General features: G+C 33.7%; 5 protein-coding genes across 6 annotated transcripts; 2 read left to right on the forward strand and 3 right to left on the reverse strand.

Moving 5' to 3' along the window:
- Window positions 1-8386: 8386 nt before the first annotated feature.
- Window positions 8387-10898, reverse strand: LOC108850152 (uncharacterized). Its single transcript, XM_057010007.1, has 2 exons — window positions 8727-10898; window positions 8387-8638 (listed from the first exon to the last, which is right to left on the reverse strand). Exons 1-2 carry the CDS (start codon window positions 10782-10784, stop codon window positions 8618-8620), a joined length of 2079 nt encoding a protein of 692 aa, XP_056865987.1. The 5' UTR covers window positions 10785-10898; the 3' UTR covers window positions 8387-8617.
- A 719-nt stretch (window positions 10899-11617) lies between these two features.
- LOC108852927 (probable glycosyltransferase At5g25310) lies at window positions 11618-14104 on the reverse strand. The gene is made up of 5 exons (XM_018626400.2): window positions 13886-14104; window positions 13251-13756; window positions 13018-13148; window positions 12598-12946; window positions 11618-12503 (listed from the first exon to the last, which is right to left on the reverse strand). The coding sequence occupies exons 2-5, from the start codon at window positions 13674-13676 to the stop codon at window positions 11829-11831; spliced, it is 1581 nt and encodes a 526-aa protein (XP_018481902.1). The 5' UTR covers window positions 13677-13756; window positions 13886-14104; the 3' UTR covers window positions 11618-11828.
- Window positions 14105-17638: 3534 nt separating this feature from the next.
- On the forward strand, window positions 17639-18859 carry LOC108855056 (60S ribosomal protein L15-1). Its single transcript, XM_018628758.2, has 4 exons — window positions 17639-17736; window positions 17886-18052; window positions 18215-18412; window positions 18487-18859. The coding sequence occupies exons 1-4, from the start codon at window positions 17733-17735 to the stop codon at window positions 18730-18732; spliced, it is 615 nt and encodes a 204-aa protein (XP_018484260.1). The 5' UTR covers window positions 17639-17732; the 3' UTR covers window positions 18733-18859.
- A 318-nt stretch (window positions 18860-19177) lies between these two features.
- LOC108855068 (uncharacterized) lies at window positions 19178-20409 on the reverse strand. 2 transcript variants are annotated; one of them, XR_008945137.1, is made up of 4 exons: window positions 20278-20409; window positions 20021-20169; window positions 19542-19621; window positions 19178-19450 (listed from the first exon to the last, which is right to left on the reverse strand). XR_008945137.1 is itself a non-coding variant. In XM_057008959.1 (3 exons), the coding sequence occupies exons 1-3, from the start codon at window positions 20281-20283 to the stop codon at window positions 19603-19605; spliced, it is 174 nt and encodes a 57-aa protein (XP_056864939.1). In that variant the 5' UTR covers window positions 20284-20409; the 3' UTR covers window positions 19541-19602. The 2 variants fall into 2 exon arrangements, 1 of the variants encoding a protein (XP_056864939.1); XM_057008959.1 differs by lacking the exon at window positions 19178-19450 and having other exon boundaries at window positions 19541-19621.
- A 275-nt stretch (window positions 20410-20684) lies between these two features.
- Window positions 20685-22812, forward strand: LOC108855055 (uncharacterized). Its single transcript, XM_057008958.1, has 7 exons — window positions 20685-21005; window positions 21091-21440; window positions 21524-21824; window positions 21896-22132; window positions 22217-22368; window positions 22453-22534; window positions 22630-22812. The coding sequence occupies exons 1-7, from the start codon at window positions 20765-20767 to the stop codon at window positions 22692-22694; spliced, it is 1428 nt and encodes a 475-aa protein (XP_056864938.1). The 5' UTR covers window positions 20685-20764; the 3' UTR covers window positions 22695-22812.
- The last annotated feature ends 2486 nt before the right edge of the window (window positions 22813-25298 follow it).

A 25298-nucleotide genomic window follows, 5' to 3' on the forward strand; every position in this document is an offset into this window, starting at 1 on the left:
CATATTTTTTAAAAAAGTGTTTACTTTTCTTTTTATTTTTATTTATTAAATAATTTTCGGGTTGGCTGGTACCCGCAATCCAAAATCTACCAAGTCGCACCCACCCCGGATAAAATACTCATAACCCGCATCCACAAATCAATTTCAAATAGTTGAACCAAATTTATAATCCGCCCTTAAAAGGATGGTATATTTTTGTTTTATATTTTTTAAGAAATAATTTTTATAAAATTCAGGCTGTAACCAATTATACCTCTGAATATTTTTTTTTTCTATCTCACATCTCTCAGCCTATAAATATAGCTGCAAAAATTATACAAAATTCGATATTAAGATTGGTATGATAAGAAGTTCGATATATATAGGCCTTTAAAATAGAAATTTAAGTTCCATGATAATGAGTTCGATATAAAAAATTATGACATTCCTAAAAAATAGGAATTTATCATTATGGAACTTTTTTATTGTTGTTGCAATTATATCTCGGCATATAAACAGTTATATATATATATATATATTGTTGCAGTTATATATATAGATTCCATGTATTTTTTAAAATTTGACTCAACTATTATCAATTAGTCATACTGCTAAATTAATAGAATAGATTACACATAATAATGACATAATAATTTTTCATACAATTAAAAATGGGTTTTGTATATTTTGACGCAATAAAAATAAAAAGATCTAATTTAGTTGTGAAAATCAGTTGTATTTTATTTTTAAAATCGTGACTTATGGCCCAATCTTAAACAAAAACCTAGAAAACAAAATCTAAGTTTGAGCGACTCTTTGTCCCAAAACAAAATCATGTAAGTCCTTTAAAGACAACTTAGAAGTTGCGTGATAGTAATGGTTTGAGGGAGTATCCATAAAAATCAAGTAATCGTTCAGTTTTAGGAATTTTTCAGGTAAGGCATAGTTTGTTTCTCGTAATTTGGGTTTATGGTCTGTTAATAAGGAAAATAGAGGATGTTTGACCAAAAAAAAAATAGAGGATGCTGAACTCGAAATTCACTAATGGTCTGAAAATATTCATGATAATCCAGTGGTTGTTTGGTTTTAGTAATTTGACAATTAAGTTTGAGTTAGTTTTAAGTTACAAAAAAAAAGGTTGAGTTGGTTCTCACAATCTGGGTTACTGGTAATCATGAATAGTTTGAGGAGTATTCATGACAATCAAGTAGTTGCAGTTCTAGGAATTTTCAGATAAGGTAGAATTTGTTTTTCAAAATCTGGGTTTTGTTCTGCTAATCAGGAAGATAGAGGTTGTTGAACTTGAAATTCATGAATTGTCCGAGGAATATTCTGGGTTTTTGTTCTGTTAAATCAATGAATTAATGTTGAGTGTTGTGATGAAAAAGAGACGTAACTGTTGTTGTTAGATAAACAGAGAACGTGGTTATTTTGATTTATTTAGATGCAGTTATAAAATATTTATTTTATTTTTAATTAGGTAATGTGGGTTATAAAAAAGTGGACACAACTTTATTAATAGGACAAACTGAAGAATTAATAGAATAGATTTGATCCCGAAAACCCAAAACGCAAATCTATCAGAACCAAACCCGTATGGATATCCGAAAACTCATCCCTAGTCATTATTATATATCGTATATGTGTCATCATATAATTAATCATATTTTATATGTACCATCATATAAATAATCATATAATTAATAGTATTTTATATGTACCATCATATAAATAATTATATATATGATATTTTTAAAACTTAAGATGAAATATAAAAACCATAATTTGAGTTGGTATTTGAAATTGGGTTTTGTATTGTATTTTTCTTATATATGTTGAAAATATTTTTATAATGGTTATTGGAAAATAGTTTAGTAAATTAAGAAATAAAATAGTTTGCAAATATATAGGTCTGATTTACAAATATCGTTATAATTGTTCGCCCAGATTATGGTAACAGTCGGATTTATGAGGAATGATATGATATTTTATTACGATTTTTGATTGTTTAGTTAATGTTGGTAATTAAACCACATGGACGGATCCAATAAAATGGGCCACGACTTACGAGAATTACAAAAATTGGTTAAAAGCTTATCCAAACTAAGAATACTTGTACTTGTTTCCAAACAAATTTAACTAAGAATACTATCCTTGTTTCCAAACATCTCCAATTTGTACTTCAACTTTAATAATATAGATACCACTATATGCAGGTTAAAAAGTTTAGTGGGCATTTGATTTTGTATTTGACTCTATATGACTATCACTTCTGTTATTGTAACATGTATAAAGGTAGCTGATACCAAGCGTTTTTGGGTTAATAATGATTGTTGTAGTCACTAAAACATTATGAATGCATATTCAATTTTTATATATATTAGTAAGTTAAATAAGAAAATAATGATCCAAAAATATATATTATATAGAAGAAGATACAAATAAATGTGAAAATTTGAAACAATATATTCAAAAAAAATAAACAGCAAAATTATTATGTTTTGAAAAATGATAGACACACCTCATATATATTATAATATATACTAATTTAGAATTAAAAATAAAATATTTATATAAAAATAAATGAAAACAAACAGTGCGGATAGATATCTAGTTGATAAATTAATTTAGCAACCATGACCGGATGACCAGAGTAGGTCGAATAAAAAGAGAATAATGGTAAATTAGAACGAGAGATACTTTATGGTCTTTTCGGTCTTTTTCCATTTTCCATTTTGATTTTCTCCTTTTCCGTATAATCTTATTGGCCTGCACAAAGTGGAAAATTAAAGGACCCATTGGCCCATTTATTAATTAAATGTGTGGTGTATTTAATGTATTTTTAGCTAGTTCTTATTTTTTTCATCACGTTCATATTGTATCGATTTTTTTTCTAAACTTTAATCAAGGTCTCGTACTACTTTACCAAATAAAATAGACATATATATATATATATATATATATATAGCATAACTGTCCGAATTACATATTGAACGAATTATGAAACATATGAATCATTTAGATGTTTACTTCACACTGTGTTTAGATAAGTATGAATGCATTCATAATATTTTTCGTTATCTAAGTTTGCTATTTTTTTCTTGCTTACTAAAGAAGCATACAGAGTGTTGACATAAGAAAACGTATAGTGTAGCATAATATTTTTTGGTTCAAATGTGGATATGATAATGAAATAGTCGAAATGTTTTCGTTTAAAACTTTGTTACGCATTTGGACAGGTCAATAAATTTTCCAAACTATCACTGTTTTTATGTTTATAAAAAACGTAGAAGGTGAGCTGGCTTCTCTCGTATCCTCTTTGTTCTTTTCTAATAATTTTGCAACACATATATCTATCTTATTAAAATAGGAACATTATAACTTCTTCTAGGTAGAATTTTAAAAGTGGACCTCATATATTTAAATTAAATGACTCATTCTTTATATATAATACGTATCATAGTTTAACTTTGCATTGATGTATTTCCTTAAATACAGTTCTTCTTTTTGTCCATATTCCATATATAACTTTTACATTTATTACATGTCGATTTAAATAAGATATATACTAAGAATACTAAAAATATTAATCGTTCTAGAATTACCCCATACAATTCATTTTAAGTTAATCAGTATACTTTCATTGGCCATATTGATTTTATTGGTGCGAATAATATTAGGTAGATAAGTCATAGACACATACATAAAGATATGACTATTTTTATAACTACGTGGGCCTAATCTACTTTCTGAAACAAATAACACATAACTTCATATATTGTATAGAATATAGTAATATTGTATAGTATTATACTTATACAATAATACTAAAAACAAACCAAACTGAAATATAATATACATCGAAAATGCTTTGAACCATTGCACACCAAATATATTAGACCTGAGAGATAAAATCCACTTTAAAATTAAGTAATAATTATTTTAAAAATTAAATTTCGTAATGTACAAAAAAGTAAGTTTTATATAAAATTGTGTGTTACAATAAAAAGACACAACTCGCGTTTGCAAAATGTTATTTTTACATACGGAAGACAGTTTTGATATTGTTCTTTAAACACAAAATTGAATTATACAAACTCGATACTACAAAAACTAAACAATATATAATACATTTTAAAAGTAAAATCCGTGCAGGTACGCATATGTTCATATAAATATTATGTTACACATATTTTCATATAAATAATACCCCAATGTAAGTTTTGTATGATAAATGTTGAAAATACAAAATATATAGCACTATATATTTTAAATAATATAGAAAAATCTACTTCACGTTATCATAAAATTTAAAAATCAAATTTAGTAATTAAACACATTGCTTATTTAAATACATTAGTACACATTGTTATTTATCAAAATTTTGTATTAATACACATTGCGATCATGTATAACATTTAGTAAAAACAAAAATAAAAAAAAAATTGACTCCCGCTCGGTCGAGCGGGTCATGATCTAGTTTACTTTTAAATTCTCCAACACACGTATTTACGATATTTTTTTGTCCGCTGCCTTGGACTAAACACATTTTATTGTTGATTAGGAGATTTGATCTATTAGAGCATGCCCTAGTGAATTTGTATGGGAGTTCAAAAAAAGTATTTTTATTATTATTTTCTTTCTGTTTGGTTTTTTCTTTCTAAAAAAAATAATAATAATAATCGAACTAATCGCGGACGCTATGTATTGTGGGATCCGCGAAATAGTTATGAATCGAGTTCACCGGAAAGAATTCTTCCCACACAGGTTCAAGTTGATGAGATTATTTTAATATTTTTTGTCTGGGAAATTGTGTGAACTTTTCTTTAAAATTTTCAATGGATATGCTCTTAGATTCATTTTTTTAGGACGAGATTTAGATTATGTATTTTAGCTTTTATATAGCAAGTTTATATAACTAATTTCAATTCATTTAGGTAATACAAAGTTTTAACTATTTTTGTATTAGTTATGAAAAGACCATTTTGTATCGAAAGATTATAAATTAATTACATTTACGATCCACCAAATTAAAGAACAAGTATTTCCTGGCGATAAAAATATGAAGCATTTTTTATGTAGGGAAATACTTGTTGGTAAAATACTAAGAGAAAATAGTTCAAGAAGACATAATATTTGTTGCTTTCTACAGTTTTTTTTTTTTGCAAACATTTTTGCTTTCTACAGTTGAAAATTAAATATAACAAACCTAATAAACTAAAAAGGTGTTAGAATATAAAACTGACTCCACTTTATTATGCAAACTTATATAGTTATAACTTATAACTTATAACCAGGTTTAAATTCACATTGTGTTGTTTTTATTTGTTAGCAACTTAGCATGTCCCGCAAATCCACAAGTATAAATAATATTTTTGATAAGTTGAAAAATTTAGATCCATTTAAGTTATTCGACATTAGTGATTAGTTGAACAGAAACATATACTTTTAGCACTAAATTCATAATAAATGTTTTTCTTGTAAATTACTTAAGAAATTCAAACATTTCATTCAAATCAAATCATATATATATGACTAATGACTAAGACGCATTGAGTCGCAAGTTCAAACACGCCAATGAATGATATTGTGGGTTTTGTACGGACGTTAGTTGTATATCCTGCTGTGAATTTAGCAGCAAATGTCAGAAACATCATTCTTCTAATATAAATTTAATAAATAGTACTTTCCACATAATAAATTTAGTAGAAATATCGTGAAACGATAACGATTTTTATAAAATCACGTATATGTGGGATGGTGTGAACCGTGTGTTGCAAATACCAAATCAACATCATTGTTAAATAACAACAACAATTTTGAATGAGTATGATTGAGATTTGATGCTGCATTCCTTATTTTGTTCAATTACGGATGTCATGTCAATAACGATTTTCATTTTTTTTGTTCCACCGGTTTTTCAAATTTGTTTATGTAAATTGATTTGATTATACCTAACTGTCAATAATAATTCGTTGCGTTTAGAAACTAATACATGTTCATGTTGGCTATATGGATTGTTTTTGGACCTAAGCGGCTGGCTAGGTACAAATAAAAATGGAATTATTTGCTTTTCCACAAATTACTTCGTTGTTATAGTTGATGTTCATAAATAATTTTTGTTAGCAAAATCCTAAATTACTTTCATCTTTTATAAGCATATTCCAATGTCTCTGTTTCGTCTTGTGTAAACAGAGAACCACGTAGTAGTACACTGCCTATAAGCCAACTCGCTCGACCCATATTATCTAGCTCAAACTAAAGAAGAAAAAGAGAGAACTAATATCGAGATGTGGAAGAACCGGTCGACGTCTTCTAATCAAAGACTCACAAATGTTGTACAAAAAAATCACAGGTACACGGGTTCATTTGTATGTTGTATAAGTAATGATATTCTAATAATTTTAAGAGATGATTTTGAATATCTTGTTTGAATTTATTTAAATCATTTTAGGTTTCATTTTAAGTTTGAGAAAAATTAACATGACATCTTAGAGATCGAGTTTGGTTAAGCTCCTTTGCGGTTTTGAAGCAATAACATAATACAGCGATGCGAGAAGACATAAACGTCATGCTTAAGCTTATATCAGTCACAATGTTGACATCGTTGTATACATCATGATTATACCACCGTCAAAATATAGTTTGGCATATTTCAAAAGATATATTGAATGATAAAAGTACTGATTATAAACATGTTTTTTTTGAAAAAAAGTTGACAAACTAGTTATTATTCAAATGATCAAGCCATGAAGCAATACTAACATTACTTAAATAGACATATACAAATCTATAATATAATATTGTAAGTATTAATATTTTTACATCCAATAACATCGACATGTACACATAAATTTTACTATCCATATGTACAATGAATTACAAAAATGCAAACTATACACCGATTTTCAAACATCAATATGTGACTTCATTAGTAAAACTACAAATTAACAAATTCATTACTATTCAAAGGATCAAGCGAATATATAATAGTTAGGTAACAACTAAGCCATTTGCAAATAAAACAAATACATAACATCTAAAATTACTCTCATATGAAAATATGGATCAATCAAGAGTTTCCTTCTTAAAGCAGCGTATCTAACAAACAACATATAAAAATAAAAAATTTAGCCTAAAGATAGAATGTTCTTATGGATAGAATGTATGTATAAAGAAAGTCGAAACCTTCTTCTGGAATCAGTGGTGAGTATATGAAGCTCACCAATGGTGGAGGAGAAGACGGCCAGATTTTGAGGTTGATTTTCCATCAGACGTGATGCGTTGGAGCGAATGAGAGATGAATTTCTGGTCTGTGTCTCATGTGAAGGTGTTGTGGTGGAGAAACCTTAATTTATTGGTAGTATCCTATATGAAGATGCTTAGTGGGTGAATTTCTTGATTTTCACAGTCTAATCCATGGTAAACGATATTCCTTCTATATCATTTTTGCCGTCATTTACGTCTTCACCGTTTACGTTACCAGCATATACGCCACTATCACACCACCATCAGAAATATAACTTGAATATCTAAAAAGATAGATTAAGTAATAGAGATAATGATTAAATAAAAGTTTTTAAAAAAAAATATTTGAAGAAGTAGATTTCAATTTATAAAAATGAAGCATTTGAACAAGGAAGACGAAGAAAGAAAATGACGAAGATGAATGTTTCTTTAAAAAATAGAATGAATCTTGACTATTGAAATTAAAAATACATAACTAAATCTAATGGTTAGAAAATGAGATAGATATGTCTTGTCAAATGTTTCAAATTTAATTTAGGAAGAAAGATGTGTGGTGAAGGTTAGTTTGTACTAATACACTGGTTTTGCAGGGCTCATTTAGTTTTTTTAAAAAACGTAGTTAGCTTGTATTCACAAAAAACTATCTAGAATCAATAACTGTCTTACAATGTAATAAAAAATTATAAACTATGAGTATAATTCTTTCATTTTTTCCTGTTATATGGGTTAAAACAATATTGAATAAGAGATGTTCTAAACACAATTATAGAGACAAATATAGATATGTGTTGAAAAATGCATCAAAATGTGAAATAGTTATTTTTAATGAAGAATAGTTATAGAAAAACCTGCACATATAATTATATTTCCCCTAAATTGAAATAAAAGAAATCATTTCAATTAGTTATTTTTAAGTCTGTGTCACCCAAATAGCTCTCGAAAAAGAAAATGACCAAAATAGTTTTTATTTCAAGTTTTTAATATTTTTTTTTTAAAAAATTGAAATTTCATCCCCAAAACTTCACCCCTTAACTTAAAATCCTAAATTTAGATTAATTAACCCTAGAAATATAAATATATATTTACCTTATTCTACTGTATTTCTCTTAAAATAAAGAGAAAACCATAAAAGATAATAAAATAACAAATATAATTCATAAACAACCCAATTGGGTTTTCTTATTCAAAAACCGATTAGATAGAAAACATGGACGCAAAAATATAGATATGTTTTCTTATTCTAATGGAGAACGCGCATTCCCTACAAATCAGGAACAGGAAGCAGATTACCACTTAATTATTTGCAAATAATATGAGATTAAAATGAGCATAACATAGTGTTCATAACGTGGATGTTGCTCTCTCACACGTGAAGTTTCCAAAACCGGTCTCAAACAACTTTAGATAAGTTCTGCAACATGAATATCATGTCAAGAATTAGATCGGTTTAGTATAATATATAACAAATCATCATAATATAACTAAATCATAGATCTGACCTCTCTTTTCTCTTTGATCAATCGTAGATCTGACCTCTCTTTTTTTTTGTCAATCGTAGATCTGACCTCTATAAATGGGATAATGATCTTTTCTTTTAGACACCCTTCAGAACAGATGTATATGATTTCCGGATTAGAGATCTTCAGAAAGAATGGGCCTATACATCGAGATTGACAACAGTCACATAACGGTCGAGAACAGTGGTTGTTAGGAACCACTTCAAATTTGCAGTACCGACGGTATTTTATCATGCGTCTTGGCATGAGAAAAGAGAAATCTCCAAGAACACACTGGACATGCAATGTGACCCCAGAGTGAGAGCAAGTGTAGAACCAGTCTTTCGGATTTGTTTCACCCTCACAAATATCACACCAGTATTTACCATTTGGATCTTCGCCATAACATAAGGTAAGAGGAGGCTCATCCTCTTTATGCTTCACCACCCTTGGCAAATTAAAGCATCGGAAATCCAACGCAAAGTCACAATCATCACAAGAGAGCATATGTTGTGACATCTCTCCCCTTAGGTGGCATGCACGACACCTCCGAGACGCTTTCTTATCATTATAATATACAGCAGGGTGGTCGTGGAAATCATATGATTCCAGTTCCGAAAACTTACCGCAACGCACGTCTATACTGATTCGATATGCCACGTACCTGAAACCGCTGAACATTGTTTTACATGCGTAACACTCAAACGCTTCGTAGGAATCCATGTCGGGAGCATATAGTTTGAACTGTATGTTCCGAAACGGAAGTCGTTTTTTCCTTGGAAGATTCGCGCATGTCTCGTGGAGGATGAAATCACATTGCTCGCAGCTGTATATCGGATCAGAACCGACGGGAGAGACGCATGCTTCACATCGTGTTTTTTCATCACGAGTTGTGACATCACTCTCTAGTCGAAGAATATGATTTTCATGGCTGAAGTGCTTTATCAAGTTATCACCCACCACCTCGAACGGTGGGATAACTTCTTCTTCAGGGATCCCTTCGAGCTCGACTCCATCCCACACTCTGTGTTTTGTCGGGCATGACGAATGAACAACAAAATCAGGACAAGTGGAGCAAGTATAACCTCCGCAGTACTGATCAACACTTTGGTGACAGACTCCACATTTCAGATTCCCACGCCCGATATGATCGGTGAGAGAGATGCGGTGAACGTGGCGGTTGATGTTTATGACGCGAGGCAAGTCGATGCAATCTCTATGAACTAAGAAACTGCACTGAATACATGAATAAGGACTTCGATCGCCTTGCATCCCACAAACATTACAAGTAAACGAGACTCGTCTTGACAAGAGGGAGAGCTTATGCCTATGGGTCTTGGTATGTTGGACAGTGAGCGGTGGAGGATTCTTCTTGCAGTAAATACATATGCTAAAGTTGCATTTGGAACAATGATATAGCACATGCTCTGATTCTTCTCCACACAGAACACATGTCTTCTCAGCGTTTTCCGGAAGTGATTCAGATGTGAAGAACTCAAGAACATGACTAGAATGAGACGAATGGTTTACCTCTCTTGAATGATTGACGCAGTCCAAGTGAAAAACATCTTTGCAAGTAAGGCATTCATAAGGATATCCTTCTTCGATATGACTCTTGCATATTTCACAAGGATCCATGAGCGGTGCTTCCTTTGTGCGGACGAGTGAATGCTCATGGAACATCGGATGCTCAATAGCTGGAGGCGGCGGCAGTTTTTGTGCACAAGCCATATCGATGACAAAATGGCATATCCCACAGCAATAACCACTTCTGATTAAACGTCCGCACAAATGACATCGTTTGTAACCTGTCTTGGCGTTGAAAGTCAGAGGATGTTCAGGGTGAGAAGGATGGTTGATTTCTGATGGTGACTCGCCACACTCCTTATGGAACCAACCACCAGGGTTAGCGTTATTGTAACACCCGGAATTATTGCAACAGTAGCCTCCGTAGATGTGACCTCTTACACGACAACCTTCACAACGAGCATAAAGAAATCTAGTTGAAGGGTACAAAGGATGTTTGTGAATTGGTAGTTTTAGTGCTGCTGATACTTCCATGGTTGGATCGATTTGTTAGAATCAAAGGGGATTTTATATTTTTATTTTTTGGTTTTTTGGCTTTCTATCTTTTCATTGGCACTATAACTTCATCCAATATTCAGATAGATCAACACTCGCCACAAGAAAAAAAAACGCAAAAAAACACAAAAAAACGCAAAACACCAAATAATGGCTTTGAATAGTCTTAATATTCAATATTGGCCTTAAGAGATGAGACTTTGTATAACGCTCCGACCGCCCACGGCTAATGGACCATCCCATCCGACGGTCGGTCGTTAATTTTCCAAGGCTCGAAATCATTATTTACTGACCCTGCAATCACCACCCGACCTTTCTCCGTGCTTTGGCCTCACTCACACGCTATCGCGAATCACTTCCCGATAGGTCACCCATCCTTCCACTACTCCAGCTCAAGCACGCTTAACTCTGGAGTTCTTTCAGGATGTGTTCCGGAAAAGGTAAGTCAACTTTGGTGACATAGGTAGCCAAATCAATTCTCTTAAGCCTTTTCGTATATCACAATTCGGGATGTTACAATTCACCCCCTCTCAAAGAACGCAACGCCCTCGTTGCACCCCACGACAGGTCTCAAAACGCCTCTCAGGTCAGAACTGAGACGGCTAACCAGCTCTGGTACCACTTATAACGCCCCGACCGCCCACGGCTAATGGGCCACCCACGCCCGCTCTCTCGGCCCGTGGGCCCCATCCCATCCGACGGTCGGTCGTTAATTTTCCAAGGCTCGAAATCATTATTTACTGACCCTGCAATCACCACCCGACCTTTCTCCGTGCTTTGGCCTCACTCACACGCTATCGCGAATTACTTCCCAATAGGTCACCCATCCTTCCACTACTCCAGCTCAAGCACGCTTAACTCTGGAGTTCTTTCAGGATGTGTTCCAGAAAAGGTAAATCAACTTTGGTGACATAGGTAGCCAAATCAATTCTCTTAAGCCTTTTCGTATATCACAATTCGGGATGTTACACTTTGAATTTATGCAAATCTTTTCTTTATGTACAGACATAATTAAGGACGATGTCAGGAATCAGGAACATGATCAGAAGAAGTTTGGTTCTGATTTACAAGGTTGAACCAAATGGAGTGAAGTATCATATGAAACACATCGTACCTTCTAGGTTTAGTGCTCCACAAGAAATGTCTCTGAACCATCTTCACGTTCATCTGCATCTTCACATATCTCCTCATCGGGATCTCCAACAGTATCTCCTTAAGCCGTGGAATCTCCTTCTCCGGCACAACCACCGAGAACGCAGACCAATCAAGCAACTCACCGAACGGCAAAACGAAGTTATCAGCGATGATTACGGGTACGCACTCGTAGTATATAGCCTCAACGATGCGTGGACTGTTCACTTCGTAACCCATTGGACATAGACAGTACTTGCTCGACTTCATGTGCTGCACGTAAGTCATTTTACGAGCTACGTTGTGTGGAAGCGGGCCGTATATTTTCATGTCCACGTCTTTGTTTCTCCAGTGTTTTAGAAGCTGTGGACGGACACGACCGTGGAGTTTTCCGGCGAAGAAGGCGAGGATCGGACGTTGAGAAACTCTGTTTCCATTTCCGATGTAGCGGAGTGGCTTCCCGGCGTTTCTTATGGAAGTTTCCGGTAGAGAAACGTCTTTTCCGGGGACGAAGATTCCGTCTGATAAATCTGTTAGCTCCAGGTGCTCGTTCACTGTGTAAGGACCCTACACAAACGATAAAAATATAAAATAAGATCTGAAGGTCGCGTGTTCGATGCCACGCTCACCCGCAAATAATTAAAGAAAACATTTTCAATACCCAATCGTGGCAAGCGACGAGGGAATGATCTGATCCATGAGTGCGGTTCCAATAAGGGTACTTGATGGAGAGCATGTTGACATAGTCTCTAAGAAAGATCGATAAAGGTTTGATGTTATGTGATCCGGGGACAAAGATAGCATTCTGAAGCTGTTTCACACTGTATGGCATGTAAAACAGGTGGGCCTTCTCAGGGTTCTTTGTGACAAACTGTGTGTTTGACTCCATTAACTTCATGAACCAACCTTCTGAAGCGTATATACCGTTCAAATGCGGTTGGTGGAATATTGGTTTCTCTCCGTCAGGGTATATGTAGACCTTTAGTATTAGTTCCATAAGCTCATAACTCCTATAAGACAATGGTGAAAACATGTTTGTGTTAGTGGTTGTAAAAGTACCCGGGTCCTTTAGAAACTGTACCTTTTGAAAACAGAGAGGTTGCGAAACACGGGAGCAAACAGTTCCGTGTCATTAACGACATCAGGGGCTCGTTGAATCTCTAGTTTTGCAAAACCTAAAGCTTCCTTTGGTGACAAGGAAATAGCATGTCTCTGCTTAATTCAAGTGGAAGTGACTTGAGATGAGAGGAAGAAAAACAAAGAGAGAAAACTTTAAAAACGGCCTCTAATGATTATGATATATCGCTTGATAACCTCTGAGGAAGAAAGAACATGCCGTGGTACTGGTGGAGGATCCGGGAGTATAAGCTCGTCTTTTGTCTTCTTTCTTTTGCTCCTTTTTCGCATTTTCCTCTGAAGATCGATTTTGGTTTCTTGTTCTACAACTCTTCCTTTGCTGAACCATTCAGAAGAATTCAATTCTATCACAGGAGTTGTTGTAAGAGCAGGAAAGCTTTCAACCTTTGCTTCACTAACAATTTGGATATTCAAATGAAGAGAACCGTTCAAGTAAATAGGCAAAGAAGAAGAAGACTCGGTTTCTTCTTCGTCGGTGAAGATTGAAAACGTGGGTGTGTGAAGCAAAACAACAATGGTGGTCATTATAGAACCAAGAAGAAACGCGTTTCTCCATCTGATCCTTTGCTTCCTTAAACCCTTCATCGAAACCTCTATCAACATCCTCAAATGGCTCTTGATCTTCACCCTCTAGAACACTCCATATCATTCACCAGTATATCCCGTCAGGTTCCTTACAAACCCTAAATCCATTTTAGATTCCAGTAACTTCAAGAACAAGCATAAACACACCAAAACCTAATTCCGGAGATGTAAAGAGACTTCGCATTTGTGTGTGTGTGTGTAAGAGAGTAAATTGTCGAGTGTGGTACCTTGATGTTTTGGGGTTCTCGATCTGGATATTGGAGAGAAGAATGGATCGCAGATTTTTCTCGATCCAGAGGGAGAGAAAACGCGAGATGCTGATAACGGTAATGTTTATGTATATAATAGCTTCATTATGTATAATTAACTGTTATATATTTCTGATTTTAGAAGTAATCAAAATCGGATCAAATCATGTTCTATACTTTCTACTTTCGTGTGCATTACGCCAGTCTAACCTCTATGATCTTTTTTTCTCTCTAATTATCCATCTTTTTTTTGTGTCGGTATTTAAGAACATGTCGTCAATTGAAGGCTAACTTTTTTCTTTTTTTCTTTAAAGACATAGATTAAATAATGAATGTATGATCGTTTATTCCCGAGGATAGGGCATTTCTAACGCACGTAATACGTATCACCATCTCTCATTTGCAGGCAATTTCCTAAGTCGTTTTGTTGTATAGTCCATGGTCTCTTTCATTTTAGTATTGAATCTGATGGAGAGGATATGAAGCTTCCTATAGTGAAATACGAGTATACGACTATACATCTCTTTCATCATTCGAACTATTTCCAACATTTCCATCCAAAATATCTGCAACAAGTCACAATTTCGTTTGGCTATATAAAAATACTCCAATACTAAAATTGATATATTCTAATTATTCTTTTGGTTCAAGTCCTGAGCTAGAGTATATAGTCAAATCTAGAATTTTTTTTTGGTCAAACTAAATACCTAGATTATATCTAAATGTGTAGACCATGTGTCAATATTTGTTTTATTGAAGAAATCAATAAAACTGTAGAGCAAAATTCAATTGAGGCAAATGTATGTATTTAATGTTTGTTTGTTAGTTGTGTGGATGAATAAGTTACAATTTCTTAGACCTTTAGTCGTATTCCTATAATTCTGATATTTCTTTTCCATTTAGTAATTTCTACATCAAGTAACTAAAATTGGTTTTAATCTAGAAAATAAGTACTATTGTATCATGGGCAAATGCGCTTGCAGCCCTATATGTTAATCTTGATAATAAATCAATCTATCTAGTTCCGAGAGAGCCAAACAAGTGTCATACTTAACTGATATGCCAAGATTAATATCACTTCCACAATCAATATGTTTGTATTTGCCAATCTATGTGTATTTTCATTTAAGCACTTTCTTTGTTTTCTTTTAATAGTCGAAGTGTATTGTTCGAAATCCAACTAACTTTTTAAATGACAGTGCCAACGAAGATCTGACCTCCAATTTTCTATCAAGGTTTTACATCAAATCAACTCTTATCAGTAAACTACCACTAACTCGTTCTATTTTCTTTGCTCTGGTAATGGTTTTGATTTTTGCTTTGCTTAATCATTGAACCAAAGAGTTGAATAATTCGATGAACTGTTCTTCAAATCAGAGTTCCAAATGATAATTCATACTGTACTGTTTTAAGGTTTAGATTTTCGACCACATATGATAAATATATCTTCTTCTTACTGTTGTGTTTAAAAAGTATTTGTTGGCTAAAATATTTCGGAATCATGTATAAACACTTTCATATCCAACACAAATATATTCTTTGTCTCAATGACAAAACAAACATCTGCTAGTTTTTTTTTTTGGTCAAAGATATCTGCTAGTTTGATCAAATATTTATCGTTTTGTATTTTTTTTTCCGTTCAGATGATGAGTTAATGTTTTAAAGTTCAAACGTAGATTTAATGTTCTAAGATCAGACTGACCGATATATATGTTGTTTGTTTTCAATCTTAATTAATTAATACAATAAATAACATTGAAATTAACCTTGAAATTTGTACAACTCTTAAGTAAGATTGAATTTTAAATCAAGCTGTTATAGATCTTATGAAAAATTCTTTAATTATCATTAACTAGGTTTGAAAATGAGAGTTGTTTTTTTTTGAAACAGACAATGAGAGTTATTTATTACGAGATTATTCATTTAAATTTAAGTAAATTGTTTATATGTTTTATATTAATATAACAATATTTTTAATAACTATTTATATTTAAATAATTATTTAAACTATCCAAATAAAAAATAAAATAAAAATAAAAATAAAAAAATATTTTTGAATAGTTTCAAATTATATGTTTTTATATTTAATTTTTATAATAATGTTTTGATTTTTTTTTTCAACTTAAAAAAATTCATATTTTATTTTAAATTTCAAAATGCCTTTTCATTTTAAATTTTTTTTTTGAAATTTTAATTTTTTAAAAACACAATAACAATAATTAAGTTAAATAAACACAATCACTTAGAGATCCCATAACTAGAAATATATGAATAGTTATTAAATAAATATAGTTATATTAATATAAATAATTATTTAAATACATAATAAAAATAAAAATATTTTAATAGTTTTAAATTATATATTTTCAAATTCAAAAATTTTATAATAATTTTCGAAATTGTTTTTCAAATTTTCTTTTTAAATTTAGAAAATAATTTTTGATTTTCATAATTTTTATTTTGAACTTTTTAAAACACAATAACAATAATTAAGGTAGTTAATCACAATTACTTAGAATTTATTAATTGTGTGGAACTAACTTTAGATAAGTATATGACTAAAAATCTATTAGATGTAAGCAATAACAATATATAAAACAAAAAGTAATCTAGGTTAGCACATTGGCTGAGTGCGTGCCACAGTAATTTCTTAACCCAGGTTCAATAGCCTCCCTCTAAAGATATAATTTTTTTTTTGGGTAAAATGTGAATATTATATCAAAATAAAAAACGTTGTTTTACAAGGCTTTACAAGCAAAAAGTTACATAAAGTTCAAAAAATAAATTAAAAACCAGATGGAACTAGATAAACTATGAATTTGTGACCCACTGGAGGCTTACTAGATAAACCGAAATCATTGGGCGAGAAGTCTTCAGCATCGCTTATGGAGTAAACGAGCCAGGAGGACATCCCGAAGTGATCTCTCGATCTTCCGTAAAAGAGCCATCGTGTTGTCGGAGACGTTGGCATGGAGTCTGCTGTTTCTCTCCCTCTAAAGGAAGTACATGACTAGCACTGTCAAGTCATGTAAGCACGTAAGCACCGTCAAGTCCACGTAAGCATCCATTACCAACGGAAACACGGTCAATGTATGAATTGACCTTAAATTTTTGGTTGATGTATGAAATTTGAATAAATCTTGTGTTGATGTATAATTTAACACATATATCTAATATATTTATTAATCGGGACCTTTTGTTGATTCATGAATTGACCGATTTCCGACTAACAGTAGACCTAACTAACAAAGATATTCTATTTTACTAATTTAATAAATAAAAAAGGTTGTAAAGCTTAACGAGGCAATCGTTACCACAAATAAAAGAAACTAAAACATTAATTTCTGATTAAAAAGGTGACAAATTACCAAGTTATTTTTTCTTTTGTAAGAAACCAAGTTGTTATTTGGAACGTCTTATAAGATGATAACAGATAAATATGTTATTTCCTCCTCTCATGTACTTTTACAAACTATGATATTATTGATGAACCTTCAAAATGAACGTTTTGGTGAAGAATATGAAGTGTATCCTTAGTGAAATCAAAACACTTGATGACTCTATAATGTTGAAAGATGCATCTTATAATCGAGAGAAGCGAGATGAAATAATGCTATCTTAGAAATCTGGTGATAATTTGATCAAAAAAAAAAAGAAATCTGGTGATAACTTGAAGCCCATTGTAAATGGATAATGGGCCGTTATTTATTTAATTTATCTGCCCAATTTTTTTCCTAGTGCTCCTCCACTGGATTTAAAACCCTAGCTCTTACTTTAAATCAGTGACGAACCCTTCCTTGCGCCGGTTCTGTGCGGCTGTTCGAAAATGGGTAAATCGTCCTTCTCATCCTTCGTCTAGATCCGTTTCTTGCCATGTCTTTTTTTTAGAATCTCTTATGCTGTTGAAATGATACATGTTCTATGAATCTGCTGTTTCGAACATTTTGGTATCTTAATGATTTCGATGGTGAAACTGTAGGTGCGTACAAGTATGTGTCTGAGCTATGGAGGAAGAAGCAGTCCGATGTGATGAGGTTTGTGCAGAGGGTGAGGTGCTGGGAGTACAGACAGCAGCCCTCAATTGTCCGTCTCGTCAGGCCTACTCGCCCCGACAAGGCTCGTCGTTTGGGTTACAAGGCCAAACAGGTAATTTTTGTTGTGTCCTAATAATAACTCGTCTTTTGAATCTTTGTTCTGCTGTCCGAAGATGTAGCTCTTGTTCCGACTGGTTGTACAATATAACATTCATCTTGCTTTAGACTCACTACTCAGTTACTTATCTGGTTTTGGGGTGTTGATTTGTGTAAGGGCTTTGTGGTGTACCGTGTCCGTGTGAGACGTGGTGGACGCAAGAGGCCAGTGCCAAAGGGTATTGTCTATGGTAAACCCACAAACCAGGGAGTGACCCAACTCAAGTTCCAGAGGAGCAAGCGTTCTGTTGCTGAGGAGCGTGCCGGAAGGAAACTTGGTGGCCTAAGAGTCGTCAACTCCTACTGGCTCAACGAGGTATTGCTACTTCTCTCACTCTCTTACATGCTATTCTTGGTATAGATGTTAACTTGTTCAAGCTTTTGAATTAGGATTCGACCTACAAGTACTACGAGATCATCTTGGTTGACCCGGCACACAACGCTGTGCGTAATGACCCGAGAATCAACTGGATCTGCAACCCGGTTCACAAGCACCGTGAGCTCAGAGGACTTACATCGGAGGGAAAGAAGAACAGAGGACTGCGCGGAAAGGGTCACAACAACCACAAGAACCGCCCGTCTCGCAGAGCTACATGGAAGAAGAATAACTCTCTCTCTCTTCGTCGTTACCGTTGATTGCCTTTTGCTATCATCATTGTTTCATGCTGTCCTTTTATCGTATGTTTGACTTATGTTTTTACAAATTTTGGAGACTAATACAATTGCGTTCGGATTATGTTTTTAAGCTAAAACACTTTATATCTGCCTCCTTGTTACGGTTTTGATAGAACACTCGAAACTGCTCTATATATTCAACTAAATTCACAGTACGAACGTTTTGAAGATCGTTCATATACATGTTTCTGCATAAAGTCCCACAGCTTGTTAAAATGTTCTAAGTGTTTTAGCTATTCATTGTTCTAGTTTCCCTAACTATATAAACTTTAAAACCATATCTACTGGTATTGTGTAATGTGTGGAAACTGTTAGTAAGAATCCTAATCTAAGCATGTCGATAACATTTCATTTACCACAAGAGACGAGAAAAACAAATTTAAAAAGCGAAAAAAAATAATACAAATGAACCAAAACTCAGTCTTATATTTAATGTTTCAACCTAAGAGAAGAGGTTGTGTTACATAACAGACCTTGCATAACCTAACCAAGAAGAATAACGAAAAGTTACTCATGTTTCTAGGTTTATTAATCTCTTATCGAAGTATCTCTTGCCAACCCATGTCAAAACAAGAAATACCCACCATAATTTTACAAACGTCCATATGTCATCCATCATCTTTGTCGATCCAATTGAATTCAACCCCAGTCTCTAGCTTTCTAAATCAAAACTTTGTTCCTGAAAAGTTCCATCAGATTATTATTAGTACCACTCGTTGAGGATGATGATAAACACCAGAGTTTTACTTGACTAGCAAAAAGGATCACACCTTTGCCTAAACAAAGCTTTTAAACGAAGAGGAGAGCAACTATAATTATTTCGATCATCTATCAACCATGGATTCCCCACCTGGAATTCAACCCACTGAAAAGTCACTATATTAATTCTACAAAGCTTTCAGTCTCTAAAAAGCACTCAAATGGCTAACTTTTTCCAAAAAAAAAGAAAAAAAAAAACAGATGACCAAATCTACAACCAAAACTGCCTCTGATCAAAGTCACTATATTAATTCACTTTCATTAACTCATCCCATAAACTCAGCTTATAATAAAAACCACCCGACCACAAGAAGAAACTTGTTGATCTTCCCACACAACAACAAAAACAACACTGCAGTTTTGATCATTCCAATACAAAACCCTATACATAAAATCAACAACCTGATTCCACTATCAGATCCGTCAGATACTCTCAAAAACATAGAAGATCAGATGAGAGAGAGTGAAGGGAGAAAAGCAGAGACCTTACGTCTGTTTAGAGTAGGAAGAGGAGGAAGGGACGCGCTTGTTGCGGAACATCATGTAACCGACTGGCAATACCACGCCTATCATCATCACCGCCGATCCGATCAAGTAACGTAACAGACTCGGAGCCTCCACTTCCACCACCGTCGTGAACTGCCCACACAAGATATAATAAGTCGAGATCAGCTAAAAGTAATATATATATATATATATATATCTGAGAGATCTAGATTTTTACACACTCAACGAGGCGAATTTTACCGGCATTATAACGTCGGGGAAGAGGATTTCGCGACCTTTCGCCGGTGACGAAGCAAACTTGGTTGTAACAAGAGAAGAGATCTCGACTTCTCTCTCTCTCCGGTCTCCTCCGGTCAGGTGAATCCTTTTTTTTTTAATTCCTTCCTCTCCTCGAGAGCCTGCGCGTTTTTTAAATTGACCAAAATTAAACCGGACTAAACCGAAAATTACCCGATTCGAATTATAAAAATATACTCGATACGTCGCGGTTTATGTATTTTAAATTTGTTATTTTTATATTTAGTAGTGTAGGGATGTCATCAATTGGGCTATTTTTGTTCAAATGGACAATGGATTTTTAAGGATATTATTGGATATTACTAATATCATATTAGGTAGATAAAGCCCACACGAATACTACTAGGTTTCATTTAGGGCCCATTAGTTTGGTGCTTATAAGACCTAGTACTACCGATGAAAGACTTGTGTCCGAGATTCGTAAGAGAGGATGTCGGGGAACGATGCGGCGAAGACAACTAAAATAGGGGTGTGGTGGGACATGAAGGACTGTCCGATTCCGGAGGGGTATGATGCTCGTCGGGTCCGTCCAAGTATAGAAAAGGCGTTCAGAAAACGAGGCTACACAGGTCCAGTCCCAATCACCGCCTATGGCGACCAAACACAAACTCCTTGCCACGTCCTGCGAGGGCTGTCTTCCACTGGAGTCGCTGTTACACATACCACATCCGGTTAGCCTTTTTCTCTGATGTTAGTATATATATATATAACAAAACCCACCCTAGGACTAATTTTAGCTTTTACATACGTTCACAGATAGCACGCGCTCAGTTATGTATGGGGATATGGTGGAATGGCGTGGTCAAAATCCACCTCCGGCTACAATTATGATCATATCCGATCAGGTGGAAGGTGACTTGTCTTGGGATCTGGCCCGGCTACAACAGCGCACTAGATACAAACTTTTTCTGGCTTATTCAAGCAAGCCTTGCGATGATTTGTTCCTGAACTATAATGCAAATTGGCGCTGGGAAAAATTACTAAAAGAAGAAGAAGAAGGCGCACCAACATCTGCTGCCGTGTTTTATTGCAAAACGTGCAATTTCATTTGCCAATGCGTGGAGAATTTCAGGAAGCATCTCTCGAGTGATGAGCATGTACTGGAAGTAAGCAAAAAAGCATCCTCTCTGTCTATCTCGAATACTTTTTTGTTTCATAATCTGAGCAAGCAACTCTTTTTCAAGCTCAGGAGGCTATAGACCCTCCGGACACACGACTGTCATGTGTAACGAAGACGTGGGGGAGGAACTACCCGGCCACGCCTGAACACGCCACAGCTAAAATACATGTCTTGTGGGACATGGATGACTGCCCTATTCCTGAGGGGTATGATGCTCGTCTGGTCCGTCCAAGTCTAGAAAGGGCGTTCAAGGAACTAGGCTACTCTGGTCCTGTCTCCATCACTGCCTTTGCCGACCATAAAGACATCCCTGATCACCAACTTCTAGCGCTCTCTTCCTCTGGAGTCGAGTTTGCACATACCCCTCCCTGTTAGTTAGTCCCCATCTCCCTCTGTTATATTAGGGTTTAATTTTCAACTGAAATTATTTCTTTGAAACAGGGGTCCATTACAATCGCATGATTACAGAATTTGAGGAATGGACAGAAGATAATCCTGCTCCGGCTACAATTATGATCATATCGGATTATGTGGCTTCCAGCGAGTCCACTTCAGCTCTTATTTGCATTCAACTACAGAAGAGTAACTACAACTGTTTTTTGGCATATTCAGCTAGGCCTTTTGAATTGCCCGTCCTGCTCACTTCTGCAGAGTGGCTCTGGGAAAGCTTACTTGCAGGTTTGTTTTCTTTGTTCTCTCATCTTCCACTACTACATTACCACCCAAACTAATTAAGCTCATCTTTTTTTCTTTCCTCCCCAGTTTCAAAGACAAATAGACACATTCTTCAGAAGTGCAGTGGAAGTGAAAGAGTTGTTGAATCTGGTATGTTATCTTGCCTATTGTGTATCTTTGATTGCGAAACCCTCGATGAATTCAAAGAGCATCTCTCAAGTAAAGAACATACAAAGGAGGTACGCATCCTCTCCCTCTCTATCAATATATAGATTGTCTAGCAACAACCTGTTTTAACTCTTTTTTACTCGTTGTCAAAACAGGACAACATGATGAATTCGCATTTTCAATCTGCCCATGTCCACCGAAGGCTAAATAAAATAGCTAACTACTATCATAAGGCAAGTTTTTTTCTTAATGACATACATTCTCGACAGAGAAAAATGTAAATACATGACCAAATACTCATGTTTCATCTCATTATACATCTTTTTAGGTAGGATATCCTCCTCCCAAGACCAAGCGTAAGAGGGAGGATAGCACCCTGGAAGGATTTTCTCCCTAGGCCATTACGTTTTTTTTTTTAACCTTGTGTATCATTAAGCCACATGGCAAAAAAAGTCCAGAATGTTGCAAAAAAAAACAAAACAAGAGATCATACGAATAAATGTCATACGAATAAATATTGTTGTCAAAAAAAAGAAGAGGATAAATAGAAGGTACCAAAGAGGTTATCCTACTCAAAGAAACGCAAACTCAATACACTAACGATGAAGACAGTAGTTTTCTGATGGCGTGCGTTCTAAGACAGAATATTGATTCTCATACATGAAGGATTGTAATTTGACACCGATTCCTGTCATATGAAACTAGATAATTTCTGAAAATGATGCTTTTTTGTTGCGAGTCAATTTTGATAAAGTCTGAAAGGAATATCAGTGGGACTGATCAAAGATCTGAATAATAAATGATGAACTGTTAAAACCATGAGCTCAATCCTCCAAACTTCTTGGCTCTTCTTTTAACCACATTAGTGGTTTGAAAAGAACCCAGTGTTTGGAAGTCTGGCTCCAAAAGATCAATCGCACCAATTCGTCGCTCCAAAAGGAATCAGCAACTCCCAAAAGCATACATCCCTAGACCATTACGTTTAGTTGAATTTGTGTTTACTAAACTGAAGATGCTCGCTCTTATCTTTTTTAGTTTATTTTTCCCTTTGAAGTATAGATTTCTCGTTTCCTTTTCCTTGTTTTCAAATCAGTCCTTGTTCAAATCTAAATTAATCTCAATGGTGTATTATTCTATTTATTGACTATTGTTTAGTACGATTATGACTTAATTTGCAATTTAATCAGTGGAATCTATATTATTATTTGAAAGTGAATTTGCTTATTTGTCATTTTCTACCTGATTTTAGGATAAATTATTAGTGTTTAATTTTATTGTGTGAATTTATTTAGTTATCATATTCTCCATAATTTTAATATAAGTTATTAGTTTTAATTAGTAATAATACATGAATCCATTCAAAGCTGAGGTATATACCCAAAACCCTTCGAGAAGAGGATAATATTTTTTTTTCATGTGTCTTCAATCGTACCATGCTGCAGGAACTAAACACAGAAGAATGCTTTTAAGTATTTGACTATAAAACTTTATTTAAAGCATTATGATCTACTGAGTTATAGGACATGCAAACAACTTCTTCAGCTCATCACATGCAGAGCGAGTTTTTAAGACATGTGCCATTATATATGTCGGGTTTAAGATAAGTAACGGAACACAATTAATTTTAATGCTAATGTGTGATGAATATGAAAATATTATGTTTCATTGTTTTGTTTTCTTACTTACTTTGCTAATCTTCTTCAGGTTTCACATGAAGTGAACATGGACTTCAAAACCACTGCCAATAAGACTCCTATGGAGGTGCCTCGTGGAGGTTTTTTTGAGATCGCCAATCAAATAGAAGATGCTCATATTCTTCAAGCTTCAGACTACGTGAACATCTAATTCATCTGTTAAACTGATGTAAGTTTAGATGGTAACTAATTCTACTGAAATCATCAAACTCACTTTTTCATTGTTTTTTTCAGATGAGGGATTACTCTTGGATGAGGTCTTCAAAAGCATTGCAAATGTGTCTTTGTTTTATCTTTTTTTATTTTATTTTAGATTTGACATTTCTGAAATTTAATTGTTTTTATTTTTATTAGCGAATTTTTGAGATCAAAATTCATAAAAAAGATGCTCATTATGCAGCTGTTACAGCTGGTGAAGCACATGTAATATTTCTACATCTTGTTAATGCTAATCATGGAAACATCATGTTCCATCTTTTTGATTTTACTTACTATGCATTTTCTTCAGGTTTCAGACAATTTGGACAATCATTTCATATGTTACACTTGTGTTGATGGTAACAAATTCTCACATTAACAAAAAATAGAAATATGAAATCATCAAATTTACAGGATTCAGCGACGGAAATAGGAATACTGAAATGTGTACAGTTTTTGCATATATATATTTGATGTGTACCTTGTGTGGTATTAAATTTACAGGATCCGGACACTTTCAACTTCAACGTGATAGCCATGTATAAGAGAACCTGAGGTGCTTCTTAAGAAGCATAAGTTTTTTAACTCTTGTTTCTTGTTAACTCTTGTTTCTCTTTATCCGGTTTTTGATATTCTAGGTTTTTTCATGTTATATTCTCTTGATGTTATGGTCTCTTGAGATTATATCTCTTGAGTTTTTTTTTGTTGTATTAACAAGAAAATGATAATATCGTTGAAATTTTTTCTAAGAAAGACAAAAAAATCAAATCATTTTACTTAAAATTTTAGAGAAACAATTAATGTAGAAACCCATAGTAGTCAAAATATTCTCAATATATATAACATACTTAATCTTTAACCGTCAATTCAGCTAATTAATAGTTACCACATAAATTTATAAGATTGGAATCTTTCATTTCCTAAAAGAATCTAAATATAAAAGCAAATGATCGAATATTATTATACTAATACCAAATTCTAAACATGTAATCTTTTTGTATTTCATTGAATTCAAAATTCTTTACAGAAAATCGAAAGTAAAGGCAAATGATCAATATTATTATACTAATACCAAAACATGTTATTCTTTCAATTATTCTATATAGGTA

This window comes from Raphanus sativus, chromosome 4 (genome assembly GCF_000801105.2).
Source record: "Raphanus sativus cultivar WK10039 chromosome 4, ASM80110v3, whole genome shotgun sequence".
Lineage (NCBI taxonomy): Eukaryota > Viridiplantae > Streptophyta > Magnoliopsida > Brassicales > Brassicaceae > Raphanus > Raphanus sativus.

Bases quoted from the DNA above. Each gene is read 5' to 3' on its own strand.
- LOC108855055 (XM_057008958.1), top strand. From the start codon at position 20,765: ATGTCGGGGAACGATGCGGCGAAGACAACTAAAATAGGGGTGTGGTGG. The intron at 21,006-21,090 runs GTTAGCCTTTTT...ATACGTTCACAG, and splicing joins TGTTACACATACCACATCCG to ATAGCACGCGCTCAGTTATG. The intron at 21,441-21,523 runs GTAAGCAAAAAA...TTTCAAGCTCAG, and splicing joins GTGATGAGCATGTACTGGAA to GAGGCTATAGACCCTCCGGA.
- LOC108852927 (XM_018626400.2), bottom strand. From the start codon at position 13,676: ATGTTGATAGAGGTTTCGATGAAGGGTTTAAGGAAGCAAAGGATCAGA. The intron at 13,149-13,250 runs GTTATCAAGCGA...TGAATTAAGCAG, and splicing joins ATGTTCTTTCTTCCTCAGAG to AGACATGCTATTTCCTTGTC. The intron at 12,504-12,597 runs GTATTGAAAATG...TCGTTTGTGTAG, and splicing joins TCGTCGCTTGCCACGATTGG to GGTCCTTACACAGTGAACGA.
- LOC108850152 (XM_057010007.1), bottom strand. From the start codon at position 10,784: ATGGAAGTATCAGCAGCACTAAAACTACCAATTCACAAACATCCTTTG. The intron at 8,639-8,726 runs GTCAGATCTATG...TTCATGTTGCAG, and splicing joins TGATCAAAGAGAAAAGAGAG to AACTTATCTAAAGTTGTTTG.
- LOC108855056 (XM_018628758.2), top strand. The intron at 18,053-18,214 runs GTAATTTTTGTT...GATTTGTGTAAG, and splicing joins TGGGTTACAAGGCCAAACAG to GGCTTTGTGGTGTACCGTGT. The intron at 18,413-18,486 runs GTATTGCTACTT...CTTTTGAATTAG, and splicing joins ACTCCTACTGGCTCAACGAG to GATTCGACCTACAAGTACTA.